Here is a 27,103-nt window from a genome sequence, read left to right as displayed (position 1 = left end):
AGAATTGGTATATTTCAAATATTAAAAAAAATTAAAAATCTTGTAAAAATGTTTACACACTTTTTAAATATCACATACCAAAGTGTTTCAAAGTTAATTCAAACAATGTACTATTTACTAAATTAGCAAAAATTTATTTACAAAATTATAGGTGGTTAATATTTTGGAACAGTACATAAGGGAGCCTATGCTAGAATAATTGAAAGATCCCCATTGCATAATCAAACCTCCATTGAGTGGAGCGCCACTCTGTTTCACTGTGGGTATAAAAAATATTTTAATTTTTTCTCAGAAGGATGTTTAACAAAGAAGAATCCCCATTTTTTTATAAATTAAATGAACTAATTTCAGAGTCCCAGTTGGCTTTAATTTCAGTTGATGATTGGATTCTTTTTTTGGTATTCAAATTATCGATTGGTCAGTTTCTCTATTTTTTTTTATTAAAGAATTATATAAAAGAAATAAGATGAAAAAAAAATTAATATATTTTATAAAAAAATAGTTTCGGTTTTGTAAATCGGATATATTCCTGTGTATAATAAATATTGTATTTGGATTAAATTTTATTGACTTAAATTTCCTACTAAAAAGAAAATATAATTTGCTTTGTAATATGAAATATAATTCTGCTATTCTTTGCAATAAAATTTTGTTATGACTGTGTTCGGTAAGCAAATAAATATATATGAATAAAATGTGTATTCCTACCAATATTGGAAACGTGGTTGTTGCAATTTTTATAGCTCATAGAAATATTGATCAATATGAAAACGACAAACTTTTATGAAAAATTTAATGCAGCTACATCCAACTTTCAATAGTTCGTTGGGATATATGCATAATATGTTTGCTCAGTAGCCAATTTTAAGAAGAAACACGATAATATTTTTCAATGGGTTCAACGTTTCGTGAAATATTTATTGCATTATGTGTTGATGGTTATTAGTTTTCATAATTTTCAATAAAATGACGAAGTATTGCTCCTTTAATTGATTTTAATTTTATAACTTTGTACCAACCGGAGTATCATTAGAATTTCCAAAAGTACAAAGAAATGGCCACTTATCAACTGGAATAATTACAAACCCTTGTGTGTGACAAGAAAAAAAAATAAGAAAATATAGTAACCCCATTCTAAATGCGTAGTGCTGAATAATCAAGGTAGACCACAAATAACACAAATAAAATTAACAAATTTGATTTATTTATAACATATCTTTAGTATTCTTATATTCATATTTGTTCGAAATATATGCAAATTGACTTTACTATGACTGTGACTATTAATATAATGTGTCTTGCAATTATTATTGTTTATAACTAATCAAATTAATTGAATTTAGTTATTGTTCATTGTCATGTAAACACTCTATCCAGTACTGAAGTCAATTTGCTCCTGATCTCAATTTTAGAAGAACATCAAAAGAAAGATTTTTTAATCGTTATATATAGGCAACAACACAAATAAAACATATACATATACATAAATATAATAACAATCCCTTCGGAGTTATTTCCACAACGTCTCATGAACAATATAGTATATAAATAAATACTTCAATAATTATAATAAAAACAACATTCAACGAATGGAAAGCGACATAAGAAACAATATAATTCTTAACAAAAATTCTCACATAATAATTTAAAATTAGTGAACAAAAATTATGACCTAATATCATAAATAAATTTGTAAAAATATTAGATGTCTGAAAACATTGCTCTCACCTATGAATAGGTATCTATACATAATAAAATTATTGAAAAGATTATGATAAGATGGAAATTTAGCAAAGATACGCGAACACGTGCAAATTTGACACATTAAATTAACAAAGATATGAAAGATTCAAAATTAAAGAGAAAATTTGATATTTAAACAAATAGAACAAACAAATATTATTACAATGGTATAATTTGAACAAGAAACAATAATAAACAATCACATTTTAATATAATAACACATATTTAAATATATATAAATAATAACAACATTCATATTTTTTTAATACAATATAAATATACAATATTTGAATATATATAATTACATATATATGTGTGCGATTTAATTTTTATAAATTTGTTTCTCAATTTTATTCTCAACGATGATATATGAGCTATGAAATGTTTATCTTAAATTCATATTGTCCTCAGGAAATATTATTTTCTAGAATATCTCAATGGGTAAAACTATTCACTATTCGTTTTAACGTGTTATTCTACATATGGACAATGGGACAGATAAAGATGTAAATTGCATGTTTAAAAATGTTCATACACGTTATAATACAAAAAATTCCTTCAAATTCAAGTAAAAAATTTCTTTGTTAAATTTGATAACCGACCGGCCATCACAGAAGAAATGACCCATATACCAAACCGACTTATTGACACTAGTCTCGGTTATGAGGGTCGGTCGCACACAATTCCACCGTATCGATCAGCCTGCCTCATAGTTCCGCGTTGGTTACAGCATCTGCAAGCATCGTGGGCATACCAACATCGTCTGAGGGCATTTCGAAGTCCCGCTTCGTAGAAGCCGGCAAACCAGCGGTGCAACGTCCCTACTTCGACGACATCGGGCCCCGGAACGTCACCGCGGTGGTGGGCCAGTCGGCCCTGCTCAACTGTCGTGTCAAACACCCCGGAGACAGAACGGTGAGTAAGCAATCATATCTTTATAGCACTGTTGACAATTTATGGCTTCCTCCAGCGGCCTGACACTTTATCAACGAACTACCGCCGACCAGAAATTAATGTTGTGTCATCCAAGTGCGTATCGGGCCTCTTTCCTAATTATTTCGTTCATTGGATTCGTCAGATGTGGCTGGGGAAAACCCATTTTTTTTGATACACACATTCGGACTTTATTCAATTTTAATGCTGTCGTCCGTATGTTCGATGAAAGTTAAGTCGACCTAAGTAACTGTAATGTTAGACTAAAGTCACTTAGGTCAAAGTATACAGTTTCTTTGCGAATAAATTGAAGTATAATAGCCAAATGCCAGATGCAGTTGCTGCAGCTTCAGTTCAATATCAATTCTGCTCAAAAGAAACGACACCCTCGGGAAATATCTTAACTGAAAATATGCAGGCAAAACGTATCGGCATTTGTGTGTAGCAAATGCCGGTTTTGTATTATTAAATTTCAAATTTTTCTGACCCAATAACACACTTCTGATGTCTCTATTATCAATAGTTGTGTGTTATATTTGGTACTTACTTTTTAGGGATTAAACTAAAATCCAATTAATTGTTAAGGTAGCGACTTTAATAATTTAATCTTCGTAATAAGAATGTTTTACTGCTTCCCTCCAGCGCTAACTGAAATGAAATAAGTATAATGTTAGATATGGCCCGAGGGTTAGATGCGATATTGTAGCATCGATTTTCGCCGTTTCTCGTTATTTCTACTCAAGATTTCCTTCAAACGTTGTTCTTTTATTAAAAAATTGTGATATAAATCTGTCATTTTCGCTCTTACCGATTGATTTCCGAGTTTATTAAGAGCCTTGTCGAGACACTTGATTGTATCTCGTTGGAAACAAAATACCAGAGCGCCAAACTTGGCTGACGTTCTAAATTAAAAATCACTTACCGATTCGACTCTTTATATTTCATGCTTTGTGTAATTTACGCCGACATAACGAGACTGATAATTGCTACCAATATGAGTGCCACAACCGTTTAAATAAATTAAAAACTCGTAACAATGCAACGTTTATCTGTAAAAAGCGCAAAAATGATTTTTTTCTCTGTAAACACGGCTACAAACTTTAACCGCGTAATCCACTTTGCATACAAAGATAAGTTTTGTAATTTATGCGGATGTAAAAGCATGAAACAAATGTACGCAAATATTTATAATTGAAGATTATGCTTTTTGCTTTGCTTCCTATCGCGCTAATCAAAATGTAAATATTTTAAAATTGTAACCACTCAACGGCGGGGATGATTTTAGTGTGTCGTATGATGGCCGCTTAAACCGCAACAATTCCTACGGGACGGGTTTTTTAAATTTGCACGTCTTAGCGACCGAGCACGAACAGGGAAGGCATTTTATCGAAAGCAATTTACCGTAAGTACTGTGCGCAAAGTTAAAATCACTCTCGAGTCTAATCCGGATCAAGATCACACAAAAAAAAAATCGCCGCCACCCCCAAAATGCACGCCCACCATGCATAAACATGCAAAAATAACTTTTGTTGCCTGCGACTAATCTTCGTATAAAGGGATTTCGACGATTGGTCGCCGATAGCTTTTAAGTCTAATTGATTTAGCGATTTAAAATGCGCAAATTGTTCGCTCTGTTGCCGGCTTCAGTTCTTATCCTCTTACGATCCGTCGACAGGTACGATAAACTCGAATGCAAATTAGAGAAGTGCAAAGCCAAATAAATATTGGCAGCGCAAGAAAATTACTCAGCTTTATTATACGAGTATCTGCATAGCGTGTGCATTATGAAAATGGAAATGCAAAAAACCAAACTGTTTAACAAAGAGAAAATATCACTAAATAAACAGTTCATTAAATTGCACGCTACATGAAATATTATAGTAACTTAAATTATACGTAATTTTAAAAATTGTCATCCAACATTTTATAAAATGGTGGATGCGCTTAAAATGTCTTAAAAATGGCGAATGCGAGAAAGCTTGAAATGATTTACCCCGAAAACGTTTCAATCAAATGAAATTAAAAAATAGTATGAATGTGAATATTTATATACATTATATCTATACATATAAATAAAATTGGAGTGTAAAGTTATTAAAGTGAAACTATGTAATTTAATCTGTATGAATTTAATCGTATGGATCTTAATCCTATAGATTTTAATTGTATGGAAATTGATCGTATGGATTTTGATCGTATGGAATTTGATCCTATGGGAAATGATCATATGTATTTTGATCGTATGGATTTTGATCCTATGGAAAATGATCGTATGGATTTTAATCGTATGGAAAATGATCATATGGATTTTGATCGTACGGATTTTAATCGTATGGAAAATGGCCGTATAGAATTTGATCGTACGTTTTTAGTAAATTTTTACCATATATATATATATATATATATATATATATATATATATATATATATATATATATATATATATATATACTGTATATGTATATATGTATATATATTTCTTTAAGGCTACCACTCGTAATTGTAGCAATTAATGCACCCAAGAAATTTCGAAAGTATGGTTCATTAGTATTCACTACTCATACGGGAAATTTTCTTCGAAACTAAATTGTTCGAGAGGACCGAAATTTCTTCCAATTTTGCTTTCACAAGAAATTTATTTCACAATAATTGTTCCTCCCAAATATTCTCTAGTATAAGATTGTCATCGAAAGTTAAATATCATCTTCTGTACTTTTTTCCTTAGATATTCACTTATGTAAATATTAATTTTAAATTTTTTATTATTTCTCCTGTCCAAAATGATATTTTAAGATTTAAAATGATTTCATCAACACAGCTGTTAAGGTTATTTTGTGCTTTAAAATTTAAATATTTTTTCGAACTATGCTAAATTATTACTTAAATGTGGTGCCAATACAAGCAATCACCAAAATCCACCTCACAGGGGAATCCCTCAAAAAATTCTACTTATCGACAGCAGTGTCATATATTTTGTTTAAATTATTATTCAAGTTGTCAAGCAAGAATTACATGTCGCTATCAATTTATATTTAAACTTTCTAGTGAAATAATGAACATAACAGATATTGATAAACAATAATTAAAAAAATATATTCTGCTTGTGTACAAATTGGACATTACCATATTTTTGCTCAAAATTTTTAAAGATACTAAATAATATTCAAGTTGTTAAGCAAAAATTGCACATCGCCACCAATTAATATTTAAACTATAGATTACTGTATTATCATAGATTTCTAGTGAAAGAAAGAAATATGAATAACAAATTTTAATGTACAACAATTAAAAATATAAATTATATTTGTATACCAATTAGATACCATATTACTTGTATTCTAGTTCTTTGGAATTATTACCGAATATCAAGTTGTCAAGAAAAAAATTATACATCACCATCAATTTATATTTTAACTGTATATTATTAAAATTGCTGCTATTAAAATAATAAACATGACAAATTTTAATACACAGTAATTAAAAATATATAACCTCTTATTAAAGTTGTCAAGAAAAAATTACACGTCGTCACCAATTCATATTTAAATTGTCGACTATTAATATTGCTTTTAGTAAAATAATGAACATGACAGATTTTAACATACAATACTTAAAAATATATGTTCTGTTTGTGTACTCACTGGATATTATCTTACCAATTTTGTTATATATCTTTTGAGTTATAAATGTTAAGAACTTTAGAGCAAGTTAACCTCTTAATAACCAAGTTTCACAGTTAAACTTCTGAATATTACGCCTTTATAATTTTTTTTCACAGAACGTTTTATTACTGTATAGGCAGCAACGTTTTTTTACAATTTTTTTAGGTAAAACCTAAAAGAAAGCGCTATAAAGATTCTCCAGTAAACCAAATTTTCCAGTAAATTAGACAATAAATTGCGTCAAAAAGCTCCGTCACCGAATTAGGTATTCGATTATAGGAATGTAAACTTATATGAATAATGCATGAAGGTATATCGGTTAAGGTACATAATCGATAAAATTCCTTACATATTGCCAACGGTCCTGCGGTATTTAATTCACCAATATTAACCGTAATAACTTTAAATTTGTTCTCAGTCATCGGTATTTCTTTCAGCATATTGGAGAAAGAAATTGCCTTTATGTTTGCGATTGCGATTTAAATATACAACTTCTAAAATGCCGCAAATATCTTTTAAAGATTCAATCGAAGTTTAGTGCATTTTTTTTTTCATAGAAAAAGTTGAAAACCGGTTAAAATCAATTAATTGTAAATTTATACAAAGTAATTAAACATGATGAAAATGTTTTACACCTCATTATTTTAATTTCCTGCATAACTATAAGTTATTAGAGGCAACGCTAATTAGTGCTGGTTTTAATTGATTAAATAATACAAAAGAAAAATATCAACGTAAATTTGCTTTGTTGCGCATAAAATATATAAAATAATGCAGCAGAAATATTTATGCAGTGCAACGGACTGGCGAAACACAATGGTTTTTAATTTGGGCACGGACAATGCACCTTCTAATCTTAAGCCACTTAAAAAAATTACTTATAATTCCCCGTGGTAAATTGCCCTCATGAAATTTGTATTAAAATACATTCAGCGAAAATAGAGATAAAAGTCGTTTAGTTTGGGTATAAAGGGACGCAGTCATTAAGGGTCAAAATACATTTAGTTAAGATAGGGTGAAAAACGAGTCATTTAGCTGGTTTTAAAACGGAAACTCTAGATCATTAAGGTTGAAATGATATAAATCACGGGACCTCTTTTGGTTCCCCGTAAAGATATATTACATGTGTCACTGTTTGGCCACCTTCACTTCATGGATTTTACGAATAATTAGATTACGGTGTGATAACCCCTATTCTGCTATTAATTTCATTTGATATTCCTGAAAAATTTCCCCTTATTTTTAAACAATCCGGGCGGGTAGTTAAAAAGTCAAAACTAACAAACTAAAAGTTTGGGCGCAGATTTTGCAGTTTATAATTTCGAACAAAGAGAATTAGAAGTCCGTTTATGTTCCGTGTAAAATCCCAGGTTTACGTGCACTAGAAACTAACTTTGATACTTGAAAAGTGCCGATATTACTTAAATATTAAGTTTATTTTCTAAAATTAAGTCTTAATCTAAATTAATTTAATTTTATTATAGGACGTGTTACTCGTATAACAAATGGAACATGCAATTAAAATATTAATTAATTTGTAATTGACCTTTTAATTATTTATTTATTTATTTATTTATTGTATTTCACTATTACTGTGTGATTAAACACACGTGAATAGAAATTTTAATGATTTAAATCTTGCTTAAATATAATTAAATATACAATAACACATATTTTTATTAAATGTCAATGAACAAATATAGATTGTTTAATTTTATTATTTTTATTCATTTGAACTAAATTGTTTAATCAAGCATTTTTATTGGTAATCACACATAAAAATAATTAAAACATGAAAATAAACAAGCAAAATTTTATTTATACGCTAATAAATAATAAAATAATTATCATTATTTATTAAGTAAAATTTGGAATTGCCTACCCCAACCCAAAATGTGGTGGTGGAAACCAGATTGTGATAATTGTATTCCTCTACAAATTTTCATTCAATTGTAAATTGTTATTTTATAAAAGAGACTTTAAAAATAAAAACAATAATTTTGTTATGTATTTATTTATGAAGCTTTTGAATTTCATTTAATTATTAATTATGCATGTTAATAAATACAATTTTTTTATTAAAGTGAATAAATAAATATAAATTTTATAGTTCAAAATAAATTTCTGTTTTTATACGAATTTTAAATAAAATAAAAATTGGATATTTCAATGATTTATAAAGAGAAATTGTTATTTTTTAACTACATATTAAATATAATATACAGTAGTGACCATAATTATAGCAACTACAACTGTACCAACTACTACGGTACCAATATCGAAAAAAAAACAAGAAGATATTGTTAAGAGTTTACTAGTAAAGAAGTCAATCATTTCCTGTAATATTATAAAATTTAGAGGAACTAACCAAGTGGTGGCTACGGAAAAATTCAAATTTGAATAACATGAAAAAAAGTCGAAAACTGTATATCTCGTATGTCAAAAAATAATCTTATCGTCAACTGAAATTAAAGCCAACCTAGAGGAAATAGGACCACACAACAGTGAAGACGAGTGGTTTTTATTGAAATTTAATTTATTCGAAAAATATGGTTGTTCTTAGGCTAAACATCCAACAGATACAAATCTATACAAAATGTTTGTTATACCCACAATGGGGATGTTTCAATCCTTCTAGCGTAGGCCCCCTTAGTATATTTTAAAATATAAGTATGCTTTCCCTAAATAAATTAAAAATATTTTTTAATTATTATTCAATTATTTTTAATATAAAAAATAATCGGTTAAGTAATTTTATTACCTAAAATTTTATATTGACTCGAATTAAATTAACTGATTTAATGATAAATAAGTACCTAAGTAATAATAAGCATAAAATCCTGTGGAGTATATTTATTTTTTCTTCAATAGAAAATAATGTAAAATGGTTTTTTCTAATTTTTTAAATTAAAATAAAAAAAATATTTTGAGTTTTTTATCTGTAGAATGATTCACATTAATTATTAGTTTATGTCAGTGACAAGAAAAAAGTATCCGTGTGTGTTATTAATCGACCGGACACTTTCCGTGTCATGAACATTTATGACAATAATTAGACAGGCTAATCCTCGACGCAGCAAACATCGGTTCCATCACGGCCCAATAAACGAATCAGATAGCACACCATAAATTCGGATGCGGTGCCGTAGAACGGACCTAAATCTCGATAATCCAACTAAGTTATATTGACCTTGGCTAATCCAGCCGTGGTCTGTATTTTAGTAGGCGATTTTATACTCCGCAATAACCGAACCGGGCTCTTCTTAGTTTATGCAACTGTTAAATTGCTCCATTATATCCGTCAGCCAGGTTATAAATGTCCCCGCGTGATACTGTTGTACTGCATGAGCCACTATTGTAAATTGGGTATTATTTTACCGGAATGCCTTTTACCAGATTGCACTTAAACCTAATAGGATCCTTGGGGGAACTAATCTGTTAACATTCGCCCGGGAGTCAAAGCTTATTTATTTTAACTCTATTTATCGCTAACAGTCGTGTTTTATTAACGAGATGATTGGCTTAATCTTGCCGAAACATCCTCCACTCCCAGGAGTTTATTATCCTGACAGAGCCATTGCACTTTGCCTCCTTGCATCAAAAACACTTGTCCCGAGTCAGATAAAAACTGAAACGCGTACATCAAAATAAAATTTATGTTCTTGACAAGCCATCCCGTGTTCCAGACGAAAACATGGCGGTTGTCTCGCTTTGCAATTCTTTTATAATACTTCCGAGATAATATCCGCAATATTTCTCCCACTAACCGAAAAAAAAAACCGCCGCGCAAGGCGAACATAATGCATTTACGTCAAGTTAAACTCATATGAAACGGAAAGTATGCGCATCAAGATCCGTACGGGAGCTGCTCTTGTAACTAAGTTTTCACTGCAAGATTATAAAATAAAGCAACCCTTACAGAACAAAACACCTCCGCGAAAATGTGCTTCATTTTCCCGTTGAAAATATACCGTGTATTTCATGTCACCTTGTAGCGCCACAAATGCGCTCCACGGCCTTAAGTACTCTCTTGTGCATTACTCTTACCCGGTTTTTCTCAATTATTTCTCCCTGCCGTTTTTATTTTTATAAAATATTCATTTTTTTATAACATGTTGCACATTAGCCATTTCATTTTTATGGTCGTAAATATCGCGAAATGTTTATCAGCACATAAAGTGCTTTGCCCTCGTTACTATACTGATGTAAAACTAAGGCACAAATTACTATTTTCGTAGTAACTTTTTTAGCAAGGACGATACATACAGCAGTGGCCATGATTATATCAAATTGTTAATATATTTAAATTGTCTTTTCGATTATTTTTGTGTCTACTATACAACTGACCATTTGATTTTATTTATTAAAAATTGTGTACTTTTTTTTTCAAATGGAGTTTATGACTAAATTAGTCAATCGTCTCCCGAATAAATAAATTTTTAGAGAAACTAACCAAGTGATATCAATAAAAAAATTTGTCTGAGTTCCAAAAACATAAAAGGAAATCGATAACTGGATAATTCAAGTGTCAAAAAATAATCCAATATTATCATCATTTTAAATTACAACCAATCTGCAGGAAATAGAAAATATGGAGAATCACGTTTATAACTAACTGAAAAACTTACAAATTCAAGAATTTTAAAGAAATATAGACTCGTGTCTCGGAGGCCAAAATTATAAAACGGAAAGAATATTATACAAAGTGTTAAATAATAGATTTAATAATTAAGATTCCCTTTTAAAATTAAAGTTTTCTATATAAGCTCTATTTAAGTCCATTTCAATTCAGAGAAAACATATGTAACATTTTATAGAATAAGAATATAGTAGTTTTCAAAATACATAAATAAAAGAATTATGGTTAATTAACAGTACTATACAAATTTTAATTATTTTTCTGCCAAATTGTATAACCTTGTATTCAGTCTTAAATGTATTTTGATATTTTTATATTTTGATGTTATATTTAAATGTCAAATAAGTTTTTTATTCATTCAAAATGAATTAAAATGATGAAGTTCCATAGTCGTATAAAAAAGTTAAATAATATAAGGATTCCTCGCATATTTTATAAACTTTGTAGAAAAATATTAATTCAAAAATTAAGTATTGAAATTTAAGTATTGAAAGAATATGCATCAAAGTATTGATACAACGTAACATTTTAAGTGGCTTCTGTTGGTCACTTACATGAAACAAAAAGATACTAGAATTTGTAACAAAAAGGTTAAAATGTTTATCACATATATGTTCTTGACTCTCTTGACTATCAAAGCAATATCATTTTTCTTTACAATAACAAAACCTTCGTGGACAGGTATAATTTAAACACGAATTGAATTCTTAATCTAAACCTGGGACATATTTGGTGTAGAACAAAGTATAAACACCGAAACTAAACCTAGATTAAGTGTTCCAGTTTCATTAGAACAGAGTGGACATTAAGGCGAAATTTATTTATGATATAAATGCTCTGTTGTTGTGTTAATTAAATTTCAAAACGGATTTAATAAGTTAGAACTATGTAATAAATTTATTTGCACTTTATAATTAAAACGGCCAACCACACACGTATTTGCCAGGCAAGTTAAATCAAATTCAATTTAGAACATGATGAAAAGTAAACAGGGGAACCCTTTTGTTACATTATTTCTGTGTACCGCGTGTGCTCAGTGGCCATCGTAAATATGACCAGAATATAAAGTATTAGTTTCGTATGAATATTTAATATTTATAGTTACTTTATATTCCATTGGTAAAGGAGCCTAATGGATTTGCAAGACCTTTCACAAGTAAAACCAATTTTCACTTAAACATGTAAAAATGTAAAGGTCCATATATTTATACCACGTGCATGAGTTGTTTCGAAGCAAATTTGGCCTAAATATTTTGGAACAAATTAACTCGATGTAATTCAAAAAACAACAAAGAACGATTATAATTATTACAAGACAAAGAGTAGTTTTTATTATGACACAGTTTCACCCCGAAGTTGGTTAATGTAGTTTCTACTGCACGTAAACTTTTTATAATTTATAAAGAACATAACAATACAAATCCTAGTTTCCCTAGTTTGATATCATGAAGTGCAAAATTTAAAAACGCAACTTTCATGGCCCAAAAGTTTTATTTTATATAGTTTTCAAAGTCATATTACATTTAAGTTATAATAGAGTTGACCTAAAGAGGCCAACGAGTCGAATTCTAAATTCAAGAATACTCTAAGTTTTTACTGATCTTCTTAAACGAAAGGTTCTGAGGGCTTCACCTTTAATACCGATAAATGAACTTGAAAGAAGGAAAATAAGGAAATAGCAAAAGGATGTAACGTGACAAAGCTTAATTACCAATATTTCCAATCCTCTTTTGGCAAACATAAACTGCATCTCCCGATAGTATTACATAATAATTATTAAAACTATGCCTGCTCTCAGTGTAACATGTAATTTTCAAATATTGGGAACGCTTAAAGCGATACATGTGAAATATTGCCTGGATTATGTTCCTATGGTATTGAGATTCCTTTATTAATGTAGCATAATCTCATATGTGAGATGTTTGCGACTAAACATTAATTATTCCTGTCAAAGCTGCAACACTAGCACCTTAATCTTACTAGATTATGTGGGTACGGTAGTATATACTAATCTATTTGTTTAAATATAGAGCGCAATTAATAATTTATTGATCACTGTAAATTTTTCACGATTTTAATTAAGAAAGAGTAAATTGCTAATGTTGAAAATTGGTTGTAATTAATTTATAGCAACAGTAAACTGTTACACACATATTAAATATTTACTGAATATTTACTGAAGGAATAAACCTGTTGTTAGAAGGTCGGTAAATACTTAATTATAAGTAAACTTATTTAATAATTTAAAGGATATTTGCTATTAAATTCTCGTTGTGTTACATTTACGGTTAACTCTAAAGCAGGATTTCATCCAATATTGTAACTTAATTAACTGGTCGTGAATTTGCTAATTGCGCCTGTCTCTGACATTTTTTCTCTTGTGTAAAAAGGTTGCTCCCTCCATCCATTTTTTTGATATTAACTGGAAACTTTTTGAAAAACAAAAGTATTTGGGAATACTTCAAGTTTAAACTCTATTGTATTTTCCCTAATTAAAAATGAACCAAAACCATACTATTTGAGGTTCGATCCGTTCACAATTCGGCTATTGAATGCGGTCAGACAATAAGGGATGAAAGGCAAAATGAGAACGGATTTTCCATTTAACGGTGCACTGCTTTTTTATTCCTCCCGCATAAATACGTGCATGCACACATTTTTGCATGTCATATAACTGGGTTATTGAAGTTGTGCGTAATTTGCATTTGCCGGTGTTTACCATTGTTTTGAATTTCAAGTACAAAATGTAATTCCAATGTATTTTCGGCTGAATGATCCAAAAACTGCGAATTGAAAACGCTATATTTAAGTGTGTGGTAACTTTTTTAGTCGCTTAGTGTAATTTTTCTTGATCCGACAATGAATTTAATAGAGATTAGAGTAAGCTTGGTAAAGTGTGAGTGATAAAACTTTTTCATCGGCTTGACGTTTTTAAATAATTTGCCCCCTTATCATAATGAGTACCCTTTACACGCGAATTAACTCAAAATTTAGTTGAATTTAAACTGCAACATTATACAAAGTGTTTCAGATTTCAACAGAAAACTTCGAACAAACTTTGCTAAACAACACTCATTAAACTAATAATTGGTACTAATTCCACTTCTCGTTATAAATGAAGTGGAGCCAACATCAAAAGTTTGCATGTTATAAAATAATTCACGTGCTGTATTAACCTCCTTTATAATGCCTTAAGAAGTTGTTTTAGCTCAACTTTGGCAAGAATCTAAATACGATTGTATTTTATCTGATGTACGTTTACTGAAATACATCCCCCTTTATGTTGTTGCGCTTTAACAACGTTACGTCTACAAAATATAATTTTGTGAAATGAAACGACAACGTTGGACACAAATCAAATTCAATACTAATCTTCCGGACGACACCCGAATAGATACAATAACATCTTGCTTTATATCCATTCTTTTAAGCCCACAAGCTATATTTCGAGATAAAAAGGATAATAAAAACGAGGGTCTGTTCTGCCCATTAAGTTTAAACGTGTTCGCTTCCGGACAAGACAAAAACGTTATTTATATATTGGAATTGGCCAATAATTGAGACATTTATTTTTTTAATTGCTGTATTATATAACAAATATACAAGTTTGCTTCTACTAAAAATAAACGGCTGTGTAAATAAATTAGTCAATAGATATTTAAAATGTAAACAGTTTGCATATTTACACACTACAGTACATTTTAATGTTACAAAAAACTGTTTTTAATATCTGTTCAAATCAAAAATAATTGAAATTTATCATAATATGCTTCAGAATAGACTTGTTTAATTTGTGAATAACATTGTTATCGGTCGTCTTCACCAACGATGCTCATGGAAGACCTACTGTACAAAGAAGACATCTCAATGGATATGATGTTGTTAGAGCCTTTACACTACTGCAAGAATATGGATTGCAGAGGTACGTGACAAACTTGCTCCTAACAAGTCAGTTGGTTATTCACAGATTGTGAAATCGTCGCAGAGAATACCATACACTGCTCGTCAGAAACTGACCACTCCTCCAGAAGAAGGATATGTGGTTCAAATGTTATTTCAAGAGTGAGCAAGAACAGCTTGTTACTTTGGAAACCTTCAGTTTATGGCAATGACAAATTTATCTACTCAATCCGTACGTAATAGACTTCGTGAAACCAATTTAGAAGAGACAGTTTAACTGGAACATGATCGAATGAAGTCAAGTTCTCTCTATAGTTATAATAAGTCCTTTAAGATCAAATGCCCCTCAACAAAGAGTCTGGAAATACCGAGGAGAACGATATTTGAAAACAACTGTGGCTGAAAGAAGAGCTTTTGGAAGAGGATTTGTAATGGTACGGTTTTGGCGAAAGGTTACCTGACCACCAGGCGATACCTTAACAACATTATGCAACTTATCGTATTACCTTTCATGAATCAGTATGCGCCACATTTCACTTTATAACAAAATTTCTTTAAAAAACATAATGAAATGTCAAAATTTCTATAATAATATAGATAATAATTTATGGGATATGGAGTAGCCGGCAAATAGACCCGATATGAACATCTTTGAGTCTCAAGAATTAACTAAACAACTTCAGAGAGAATGGAGCAATCTATCCCAAGACTTGTTCTGCTAATGCTGCTTCAACGCTGCGCCGAACTTCAAAACATTAGAGGGAGATATATCTTTAATTCTGTGACATTTTATAATGTTATATTAATTTGAATATTAGCGCATGTTTTCATGATTCTCTACTGTGATAAAATTCTGTAAAATTTATTACTCAGTAGATTTTAAATATAAATTTGTATTTAACTGACATTTTTAAACACTCAACAATTACAATAATTAATATTAATTAAACAAAACATAAAGGTAATTAAGTAAATTTTAGCTTTTATAAATTCAGTTTTTGGTTACATGATTTATTTTAATGAATCCAACAGCCAGTTTTAAATTAAAGGACTTTTACATTAATAAACATGTCAGTTTATTTAATATACCTCTGAAATTTGACGATGAATTAATCTTATCGCGATGGTAACGTATTTAATGGACGTAACTTTAACAGAGCTGTATTTAAAAAGATTGAAATGCACCAAATTTGCATTTATATAGTGCACTATTTCATAATTACGCATTTGCATAAAACGTCCTTAGTATGTAAATAAAATTTGTCTAAATCATTGTATTTTTGCCGTTTAATTCGTTATCGATTCGTTTACTGCGCCATTTTCCGACAATGCCGAAGAAATTGCACGATTCCTTAGATAAGAAAAAATTATTAACATTTGTAACGAATATAAAAAAAACACTTGTCCTTCGCGACAATATTGAAGCATTTGTGCGCCCACTTAATGGCGTGTGAGTGTGAGACATGTTCGCTTCCGCGATTAAAAATAAATGCACGAAGCTCTCAGCGCCGGGGAGATGAAGGCCGGGGTATTTTATGAAGTTGAAAGATGCAAATGGGACCGCGGAGGTTGCGGACCGCTTTAACAACCAACCTGCAAACACCCACATCAAGTCGACTATGTAAATAAGCGCACATGTCCAGGACCTCCTAGATTGATTGTGTTTGTATGCTAAAACCATGTAAAAACAACCATATTTGGACATCGCCGAACTGTCAGAGTGATAAATGCCTGTACTCTCAACAGTACATTTGTTTTAAAAACATTTTTATTTTGTCGCCGCCGAAACGGAAAAAAACATAAACGCTGAAAGCTCTAACGTTTAAACTGAATTTTTAGTAGCGGAGACGTTTCACCCCGAATTTATGAGGATTAATATTTTATTTCGTGTTTTTGTACCAAAGCTTTGTAATGGTAAAATATTAAAATATACCTGTGATTTATTCACACACCAATTAAATTCTATATCAAACTCTTATTTTATTTAACCATTTGTTCCATTCAACAATACATAATATATATATATATATATATATATATATATATATATATATATATATATATATATATATATATATATATATAATAGTATAGCTCAAAATACACAAAAAGTTTTCAATAAACGGGGTCTATTCTTATTAAATTTTGGTTATTTTGGCCATATTATTACCCCTTTAAATATTTTACATATATTTTTTAATCCCTGTATAGTTATTATTATTTTACGCAAGTCAAATTAATTCTGAATTTTCATATGGTTTTGCCACTAAAATACACGCATGAAATTATAACTCGGTAATAAATTAATTTATTAATTAGTTAACAGATTTAAATGGAATCCGGGCTAGTATATAATTATTAATTATACGAATCCTCTTTTGCTTTAATAATTAAAACAATAAAACGTATGACGAGTATGCATTAAAGCTGACCAAGCGCGAAAACCGCTACATTTAAATTTATATCAGCATAATGGTGTAATTTGTTAGAATAATTTATTTTTATGTATCTGTGCATATTTAATAATAACAATAAAGTTTAATTTTAATTTGAATTTGCGCTCAGATTGACTGTTGGTAACATCTATTGTAATTATGTATAATGTATAATTCAAAATTCACCGACGTACAAACATAAATCTGACCAAAAAATCCTTAAAAGTCGAGATATTTGTCGAAATACTGTGAAAATAAAGTAATGAAAGCTTAACTGAATTTATTTTCGATTGTTAGTTTTGGTCAGTCTTTTATTGGGCTTAAAACTTCTTGATTGACTTGGTTAAAGTCAAACAATTATTTTTATGCCTTTGATTGAGGACCTTTTTTACAACGACGTTTTTATGACCGTTCTCGAGTTTATAGGATTTATATTTTCCCATTATCACACTTTATTACTTCTTTCTTCGCAAATTATCGAGTTTATATTTTTAAATAAACGAAAAATGACCAGAAATGTGGATTTTATATAGAAAAAATTGTTGATTTTGTAAAATAAAACTTAAGTATTTAGATTTTAGTATTTTAATGTTGTTAGTATAGAGTATGATTTAAAACGATTTTATTTAGTTTTTTTAAACATTGTCATTTTCATGCTTATTTTGAAATTTCCGATTCGATTAATAGAGCCGTAAAAAGTATTTAAAAAATCCCCTCAAATAAAATGTAAAATTTTTTAGTCAGTTAAATCACGTTTTATTACGGCAAACTTTCATAAAACAAAACGCAGAGCCGTTAAAAGTCAGTGTTGCAAATTCCATAAACGTACTAATTTATATTTCAATTTTACCTTAAAAGTAAGCGAACTGGAAGCATAATAAACTTGCTATCTTATAATTAAATCTACTATTTGCGCAACTGAAAAGATTACAATTTTTTCACAATCTTCGCGAGCTAAAAGTCTAAACAAAGCTTTTCATTTCTCCGCACAACGAACATATTCTAATCCGGGAGTCGTTTAATAAAATTCCGGGACACGGACTCTATGTTCAGTGTTTGTGTGCGCTGCTATTATTGTTTTTGTTTTCCTGCTTATATATTTGTTTATGCAAACGGTAAAATATGGAATATATAATAATGAATTAGTATTTTAATTGCTGAATAATGTATATATTAAATATTTTGTGTCAAAGGCATATTGAGTATATCTCTATGTGTTTTATGCCCAGTGTGATTTATTTGTGAATATACATATATATAGAGAGGATAAACTATGATAAATCGACCAATTAATATAAAAATGCATTATACGTCGCCTCCATGCCCAAGAGTATTTTTTAAATAGTTTGTAAATTTATCAAAAATAGATCATATTTTTTTAATTAGGTTTTTTTTAAAGAGAATTATTTTTTAATTTTAATTGTAATAAAACTTATTCTACCATGAACTAAATTTCCCTGCTATTTTATATTCGTAATTATATTTTGCCCAATTTTTTTTACTATACTTGACAGCAAAGATATTTAAACGTCCTTTTACATTCACTATCACTCATAGTTAGAGTAACTTTAGAAGTTTTTCTTTGTATTGATAAAAGTTTGACAACTATACAGCAATATAATTGTTCATTTATGGATTTAGTTAGGTGTTTATTAATATTTTAAAAACAGGGTCATGTCTTCCTTTATTTAGTATCTAGTAGCATATAACTTCTATACACCTTGCTTTCATTCATTTCAGTAACTTTTAGATATAATCGTTTGATATTTCTTTCCTTTGATTTTGAATTTCTTCGTAGACTTCATTCAAATTTGACAGTCTATTTGCATGGATTCTCAGATCAGTTTCCTTTTCCAAAGGCTTCCAATTGGATTGAGGTCTGGGCTTTGTGCTCGCCTAAACATTACAAGTAATCCTTGAAAAGCGAACCATTCTTTAACTAACTTAGGCGTGTGTTTCGGATCGTTATTGTGCTGGAATGTTCTCCTTTAATTCATGTTATCTTCAGTAAATGGAAGCATATGATCTCCAAACAGTCACGATAAACGAAACGATCAATTATCCCGTCTATCTTAACTAACGAGCCTATGGCAAACCCAATAAAACATCCCCAAACCATAACGCCTCTTCCACCATGTTTCACATTAGTATACTTGGGATTATATGTTGGTCTCACCCATGAAATGCCCTCAGATTTGAATAATTGGAACCGACTTTCATCGGAAAACAAAATTGTTTTTTGTAGAAATGAAGGGCTTCTTTGCCGATTTTCTACCATAAATATCAGCTTCTTTTAATCTTCATTTTATGGTACTCACCGACAGACTGATTTCGTGTATTTCTTGATTTATGGGAGATACGCTTATAAAAGAGTCGCAACAGTATGTATTTTTTTATTTTCCTGTCCACAGCTCTATTAGTCTTTTGTTTTCTACCACTTTTATCATTCTGGAACTTGTATCGATAAGAGGACACCACTAGGTATTTTTAACTTTAAAGAACGATATGAGACTCAGAAATAAATTGTATTGAAATCAACTGTATTGAAAATACGGTTTGGTTACTTTAATATATAAAAAAGTATTAATAGTAAGTTTCGTATTTTTTGTTCTGATCTTGACCCGTTCCTTGTTTCAGGTATCGTGGATGCGTAAACGCGACCTACACATCCTGACGTCCGGCATCCACACTTACACCGGGGACCAGCGCTTCAGCGTCCGGCATCCGGAGCACAGCGACGACTGGGACCTGCGGATCGAGTACGTCCAGAAGCGGGACGGGGGCGTGTACGAGTGCCAGGTGAACACCGAGCCCAAGATAAATCTGGCCATTATGCTTAATGTCGACGGTAAGTAGCACTCTCCGGTGCGCGAGACCCGCCGACGATAAAAAATACTGACTCGGTCCTTTGTGCTGTCAGCGTACGCATTCGCACATATGTTGTTTTTTTTTAATTAAATTCAACAGGGAGAGATTTTTCTTTACTGTTTCTGACATGTACATGGAGAACGATTTTTAATAATTTAACTGGGAATACTATTTTTTCTGAAATATGAAATTAAGTTTCTATAAAAATCTTATTATTTTCGATTTATCTAATATAGTGAACAGCAATCTATGTTTTTTATTATGATTTAATCTATTGTATTGTATAATGTATTACTGGTTACATCATGGTTTATTTAACAAAAAGCAACAAACAATACATTATATACATTTGAAAGCGAGACACCAAAATAGTACAATTTATCTTATTTTTCAAGAATATTATAATACTATACTAACAATACTAGGCTTATACTAATACTCTTATTATTCAAATTTTATTTACATTCATCAATCGACCATTCATTTCAATGCATTTATTTTCGTAAATTCGTGGTAATATTTCTCAATTGTTCTTGGTAATTTCTGCACACGACACATTAATTCTACCATGGACCTAAAAAAATTGAGTTTATACAAACACGTAACGTCAAGACTATTAGACCCCCTCCTAAAACAGAAACAAAAACTAATTTCAATATAACGTTTTTATAGAAATGGATGCATACAAATTGCAGGTTTTTGTCGTCGTGCAAAAAAGTTCAACAATGTTTTCGTTTCAGTTTTTACAATTACTTAGTCTGGTGTAAATAGCGACCAAAATAATTTCTATTTACTTATTGAAAAATGCCTGGAAATCAATTTTACATCAACAGGTTTGGTCCAAACTGAGAATTTCAACGACACTTGCCATACCTAGACCGTCTGTGATCAAAATAGTGGAAATGCGCATATAACACCAGGTGGTGGACGCCCAAGAGTAATAAATGCAAGGGAGAATCGTTACACAGCCAATTTTGTATGACGCAACGTAACAATACTGTCTCAGCTGTAAGAACACAGTTTAAAAAAACCTACGGAGGACTGATTTCTGCACCTACAATCCGACGATAACTTCGTGATGCTAATTTAAGGTCCAGACTATCATTAAGAGTGCCTAGACATTCTAGCCACCCATCTAGAATGAGCTCAAGAGCATATACTCGTAAATTGCTTTTTACCGCAGTGAAGAAACGTTTGGTTTGACGAGTGACAGCCGGCACCTGAGGGTTCGGAGCGAACCAGGACGTGCCGCAGGACTGCCTTTTCGATTAAGAGATTAAAATGTTTTGCGGTGATATTATGCATGGTCGACGGACTCCACTAATTCATATACCACTTTAACAGGAAATATCTACCTCTAAAATGTTGTTGAGCCAATTATTCAACCCATGAGACAAGAACTGGGATAAAATTTCTTTTTAATGGACAATAATGTTCGACCTCACCAAGAAATGTCCAAAATGCGTCAGAAGAACAAATGTGTAAAGATTTAATTGGCCAACGGACTCGCCAGATGTGAATCCAATCGAGCACGTGTGGGATATGCTGCATCAAGCAATTATCTACTTTAAAACAGAGGAAGACATATAGAGTATTAAAGTATGTATCTACGTGTTTCTTTAAAGTATATTATATTACAAATTTACCAATAAACTACTTTTTTGGTTCTAGTTTCTTTTTATTTTTCTTTCTACCAGTGTTACACCAAAACAATAAAAAATATACTTAAAACCTTTGTAACAAAGCAATAAATTATGTACAATTAATTATAAAATGTAATTCCTTTTTATTCTCAAAAATATTAGGCGGTCCAAGATTTTTGACGGTGTGTATTAATAAAAGTATAGTGCAATTAGTATATTATTATTAGTATAATATTATTGAAATATAAAAATAATTTGTTCTATTTTAGACAGTTTATCCAATAAATTTCTTTATACAAAAAATCATAAGAAAATATGATTTTTAATTATTCCACAGAACTTAGAATATACACATTTTTTAAAGAAATAATAATAGGTAGGTAATTTGAGAGGGTGCTTAATTCAATGGTGTTTATTTAGATATTCTATAAATAATTTATTATAAGATTTCTTGAATTTTCATTACACTGTAAGTTTTAGTTTTAAACCAAATAACGTGACATTTTATTTTTAAGTACATATTTTCATGCTATACTATTCAAAAAAAAGTTTGTTAAAGTAGAATAAGAAAATAGAAATTTTTTAAGTGTGTCCCACTTTCAAATGAGTCTCAGTGTATATATCTTAAATAAACTTTTATGTATATTGAATAATATTATTTTAAAATTTATTTATCTCTTTTTAAAATTAAAAAATAAGAATTCATTGTGGATGACATATAAACCGATTTAATTTACTTTAGACTTTAAATTTTTCTGTTGAATATTGTATGAATAGTTAAAGATATTAAGAAACATCATAATTTTTTGTAGATATTATAAAATATTAAAATCATTGATTTATTTATTATTTTATTAATAACTTAATGGGAACTTTATTCAAATCAAAACGTATTGCTTTACCAAATTTAAAACAAATTAATATACTTGTATAATTGTTTTGACACACAAAGTTCGGAACCGCCGTTAGAGTCAATAATTAAAATACGGTAAGGATCCTAAACGTTGTCCTAAAGTTGATGCTAGATAATAGACGAGTTTAGTAATCATCAATAAAATATATCAGCTAACAATAACAATAATAATGTAACAATGGATTCAGATTTTTAGATATATACAAAACTTGAGCATCATTTAGTGGTACAAGAAAATAAAAGTTAAACTGTAGTGGAGCCAATGTGAAAGAAAACAAATAACTGAGGAGATGGTATCAGGAATAATCCAATATTTACATATACGAAACCAGTAGTATTCAAATTTAAATTTTATTCCCTCATTTTGCTCCTTTTACAATGATGTGTTTATGTTTTATTTTTATTTTCTGTTTCTGTTTAATAGGAATCATCGTCGAAACGATTTCTCTTCCTTTAACTGTCAATTTTTCAAATCAAAAGTTAAACATGAATATTTATGAGGAAGTCATTAGTTTTTATTCCGACAAACCCGAACGACATCGTAAAATCGATGAAACGTGTCACTTTAAAATCTTTTTAAAAATTCTCATTAATTCGTCTCAATTTTTCCAGTTATTTACACCTGTGGACGATTTAGTTTCACACTGTCGCTGATGCGTATTTTCCTGCTTTTTTTGCCGTGAAAATGTCATAATACAAAACAGCAAAGGAACACTTTGATGTTCAGAAATTATCGGGTAACGCAATATCAAAAGCATCAATTTATGACACGTATCACGTTTTAGAGAACTTGAATAATTAAATGTGTGTTTGGTCGTGCTTTTACTCCCCTAGCTAGGTACGACCAATTGTGAAACAACATTCATACATATACAATTTTCTATAATTTAAAAAATATCTGCTTTTTATGTATTTAAACAACTCTATTGTGTTTGGTTATTAAAACAAAAGATTTTGTTCAATTTTATTCAGTACAAAGCTTTATTCACCGACTAGCGTAAAACTCGATATCTTTTGTAAAACATACCACAATTTCAAATATCCAATTAATCGAAATCAATGCATTGTCTCGAGCGGGTAAAAATTTCATAAAAAAAACAATCCATTTTCTTTTTCTTTATGTCTTCCCCCACATGAGTGGTTTGATAAAGTCATCTATTTAAATCCATTCCCTTTTATTTCGTGGTTTAAAGTTGTTCGTTCTTTTTGATGAGTTCTGCAACTTCCATATAAACTTTTCGAACCGAATATTGTTGCTGTTGCATTTCAGTTTGGATAATGAAGTCGCCATTGTACACAATGGTGTGTTCATTATTTCAATTTAACTTGTTTAACTGATATAAAAAGTTGTATGTCTGTTTATGTGGATATCAGTATAATTTATTGCAGACTTTTTGACAAATTAAATCAAAATGTGAAATAGGTATTTTTATTAATTAATAAGGAAATTGGAAATCCGATTACATATAACTTATCAACTACAAAAATTAAAACGTTACGTTCTAACTTGAGTCAGTAATTTTTATCTTTCGTTTTTCCTAAAAAGTTTATTCAAATTAGATTTAATTTTCTTATCTATGCTTTCGCTTCCGCTTTACCAATGATTTATTGTTTTATGAATAAGGCAATTTCTCAATTTAATTATTCTTTTGTTATTTTTTAGATTCTAGGTTTCAGTTGCCTAATACAAACAACGAACTGATGTAATAAAGGAACTTTTTAATTGCACTTAAGTCGGAAATTGCCTTTGTTGCAAACTGTACGTAATGACTAATAATAACATAATTGTTTAACTTGTGTCCAAGCAGTTCTAACATTAATTTCTGTAATTTATTACATTGTTAAAGTCTTTAATTACAACAGCTAATATTTTTAAAAGTCTTTTTTTAATTGTTTTCTAGTTTTTTACTGGACCTCACATTTATTTTAGTATATTTCGTATGTTCATTTTTTATAATAATATATAAAAAATAATGATAATTAAATAACAAATAAAATAAATAAGATGTAAACAAGATAAAGTAACTCATTGAAGCAAGAATGAGAAATGTTTTGTTTGGGAAATACAATGAAAAATATTTCGGATCATTCGAATATTTACCCATGGGAAACCGACAGTTTCATTTAAATTTTATGCATTGACGTAGTGCATATTTTTTACTTTGCAATGACGTGTTTATATTTTTGTTGTGAATTTTACCCATCTATTTCGTGTTATTTTTCTATACTCATTGGATACATTGCGAATAATTGCAACTGGGTATGATGCAATTCACGTGCTCATGAGTTTGCAACATTCGGGAATATTTTTTTTATGTTGTGGTCATATAAAATGCAAAAAAAAGCTTTTAAATAAAATTGAAATGTCCTTATTGATTTAAATTTAACACATTATCATGAGGAAAATTTTATTGGTCCGTAATCTAAAAAGTATTAATATTTATATGGATAACTTAATTTATTGTCATTTTTTAATATTTTTTAAAATTTTTAAATGTGTATATTTATATAATATATTTTATAGGAATATTTTGAGAATGTCAATAAATATTTCATCATGATCGTGCTAATTATTCAAAAAAACATTTAAATTAATGTTTTTTAATTTTATTTATATTTATGAGACCATTAATTAAATAAGGTAATTTATATTACGTATTTTTGGAATTTCTTTGTGTTTTTAATGACAGTTTATTTGAAAGGGTGCAATCAATTAAAAGAATATGAATATTAAAGGAAATCATTAAATTATTCTTCCTCAGTAAACCAGTCTATCGACTCCACATCTGCGTACAACTTGCTCATCATGAAAATATTTAACGAGGTGTTTTCCTTAAGCCAACCGAATAGAATAAATATCCTTCACACGTTGCTAGAAAGATCGATAACCTAATTAAAAAATATAACTAAGTCTGACAAACTATTAATGAGGAATATACATACTATTTACCAATAAAATCCTAAGAGGAAAAACAAATTAATGATTTTTTATACATATACTTGTCTCGACATGCTACAGATTAAGTTGGTAATTTGTCCCAGAGGCAAAGAATCCCACAATATTCCAATTTCGTACCACAGATATTCCAAGATTTTTGTTCGTCTGGGAAGACTAGTAACATCGATCGTAACTAAATGCAATGTACAAAAAACACAAGGGAGGACCTGCATCCATAAAAAGAGTTCCCTAAATCCTTTCACCTTCTATTTGAGCCATGGTAATAAATATATACCAGTTACAGTATTCTCCCTGGGTTCTTCCAATTCCTTGACTCATTCCAATACAAAATAGAGGTTCCTTAGTAAAGACAACGTTATCCAAATTCACCATACCAAATTGATCATATTTTGCCATTCTGTATTTCCTCTTGCCTGCCTGGAATAATCTCGCCTTCTCCAAGTGAAAGACCACCTTCCTTATGTTATCGGGCATCAACCATCTCCAAATCGAATAATTTGATGAAACCTTCGACTTCAAAATTAAATAAAAAAAGAAAAGTAAAGAAACTAAACAAAAATCTTTTGTTCCAATATAATATGAATATAAGTTCATTAATTCTTGGTGTTCGGAATTCACTAATAAATAGTGAATTAATAATCTATACATATAAATAAAATTGGAGTGTCTGTTTGTAATATTGAAATAACCGTTTTTTACTACATGCATATGAATATAAATACGATACATACACCAAAATAACATTTTTTACAATTTTTGTTTCACTGTCTTTGTTTGTTCCGGCTAATCTCTGAAATGGCTGGACCGATTTTGACAGGACTTTCATTGCAGGTAGCTGATGTAATAAGGAGTAACTTAGGCTACTTTTATTTTAGAAAAATTCTTTTACCACGCGCAGCTCACGCGCATGCCACCACTGGGCCGCCACGTCGGGTGCCTCCCGGACGAAGTCGCGGATACAGCTGGTTAATCATAAAATTAATTTAAATTAAAAAGAATTGTTCTTTTAATAAAATGATTATGTCTTTTAGTTATTTCTTACGTTTTTAGTAATTTTTTGGGAATCCAGGAAAAATTAGAATTATTTATTTTTACTTTTTTAATGATTATTCAGAAAATTAGTATTAGTAAATAAATAAAAATCTATGTAATTTTATCAGTATGAATTCAAACGTATGGATTTTATTCTATAGATTTTAATTGAATGAAAATTGATCGTATGGAATTTGATCGTTATAGGAAATGATCGTATGGATTTTAATCATATGGAAAATGATCGCATGGATTTTAATCGTTATGGAAAATGATCGTTATGGATTTTTATCGTATGGATTTGAATCTTTATGGAAAATGATCGTTATGGATTTTACGTATGGAAAATGCATCAAAATCATATGGATATAAATCC

The 27,103-nt window shown here is 29.7% G+C and overlaps 1 protein-coding gene across 1 annotated transcript in view; it reads left to right on the top strand.

Moving 5' to 3' along the window:
- The window catches only part of LOC109600255 (lachesin), a 146,846-nt gene that overhangs the window by 107,847 nt on the left and 11,896 nt on the right, over nucleotides 1-27,103 (top strand). The window contains exons 3-4 of the mRNA XM_049965373.1: nucleotides 2,474-2,658; nucleotides 19,950-20,160. Of these exons, the coding sequence (XP_049821330.1) occupies nucleotides 2,474-2,658; nucleotides 19,950-20,160 (396 nt within the window). The remainder of the gene's footprint in view (nucleotides 1-2,473; nucleotides 2,659-19,949; nucleotides 20,161-27,103) is intronic.

Source organism: Aethina tumida, chromosome 3 (genome assembly GCF_024364675.1).
Source record: "Aethina tumida isolate Nest 87 chromosome 3, icAetTumi1.1, whole genome shotgun sequence".
Lineage (NCBI taxonomy): Eukaryota > Metazoa > Arthropoda > Insecta > Coleoptera > Nitidulidae > Aethina > Aethina tumida.
Note: the sequence above shows the minus strand (reverse complement) of the source record. Positions and strands in the feature narration are given on the sequence as shown.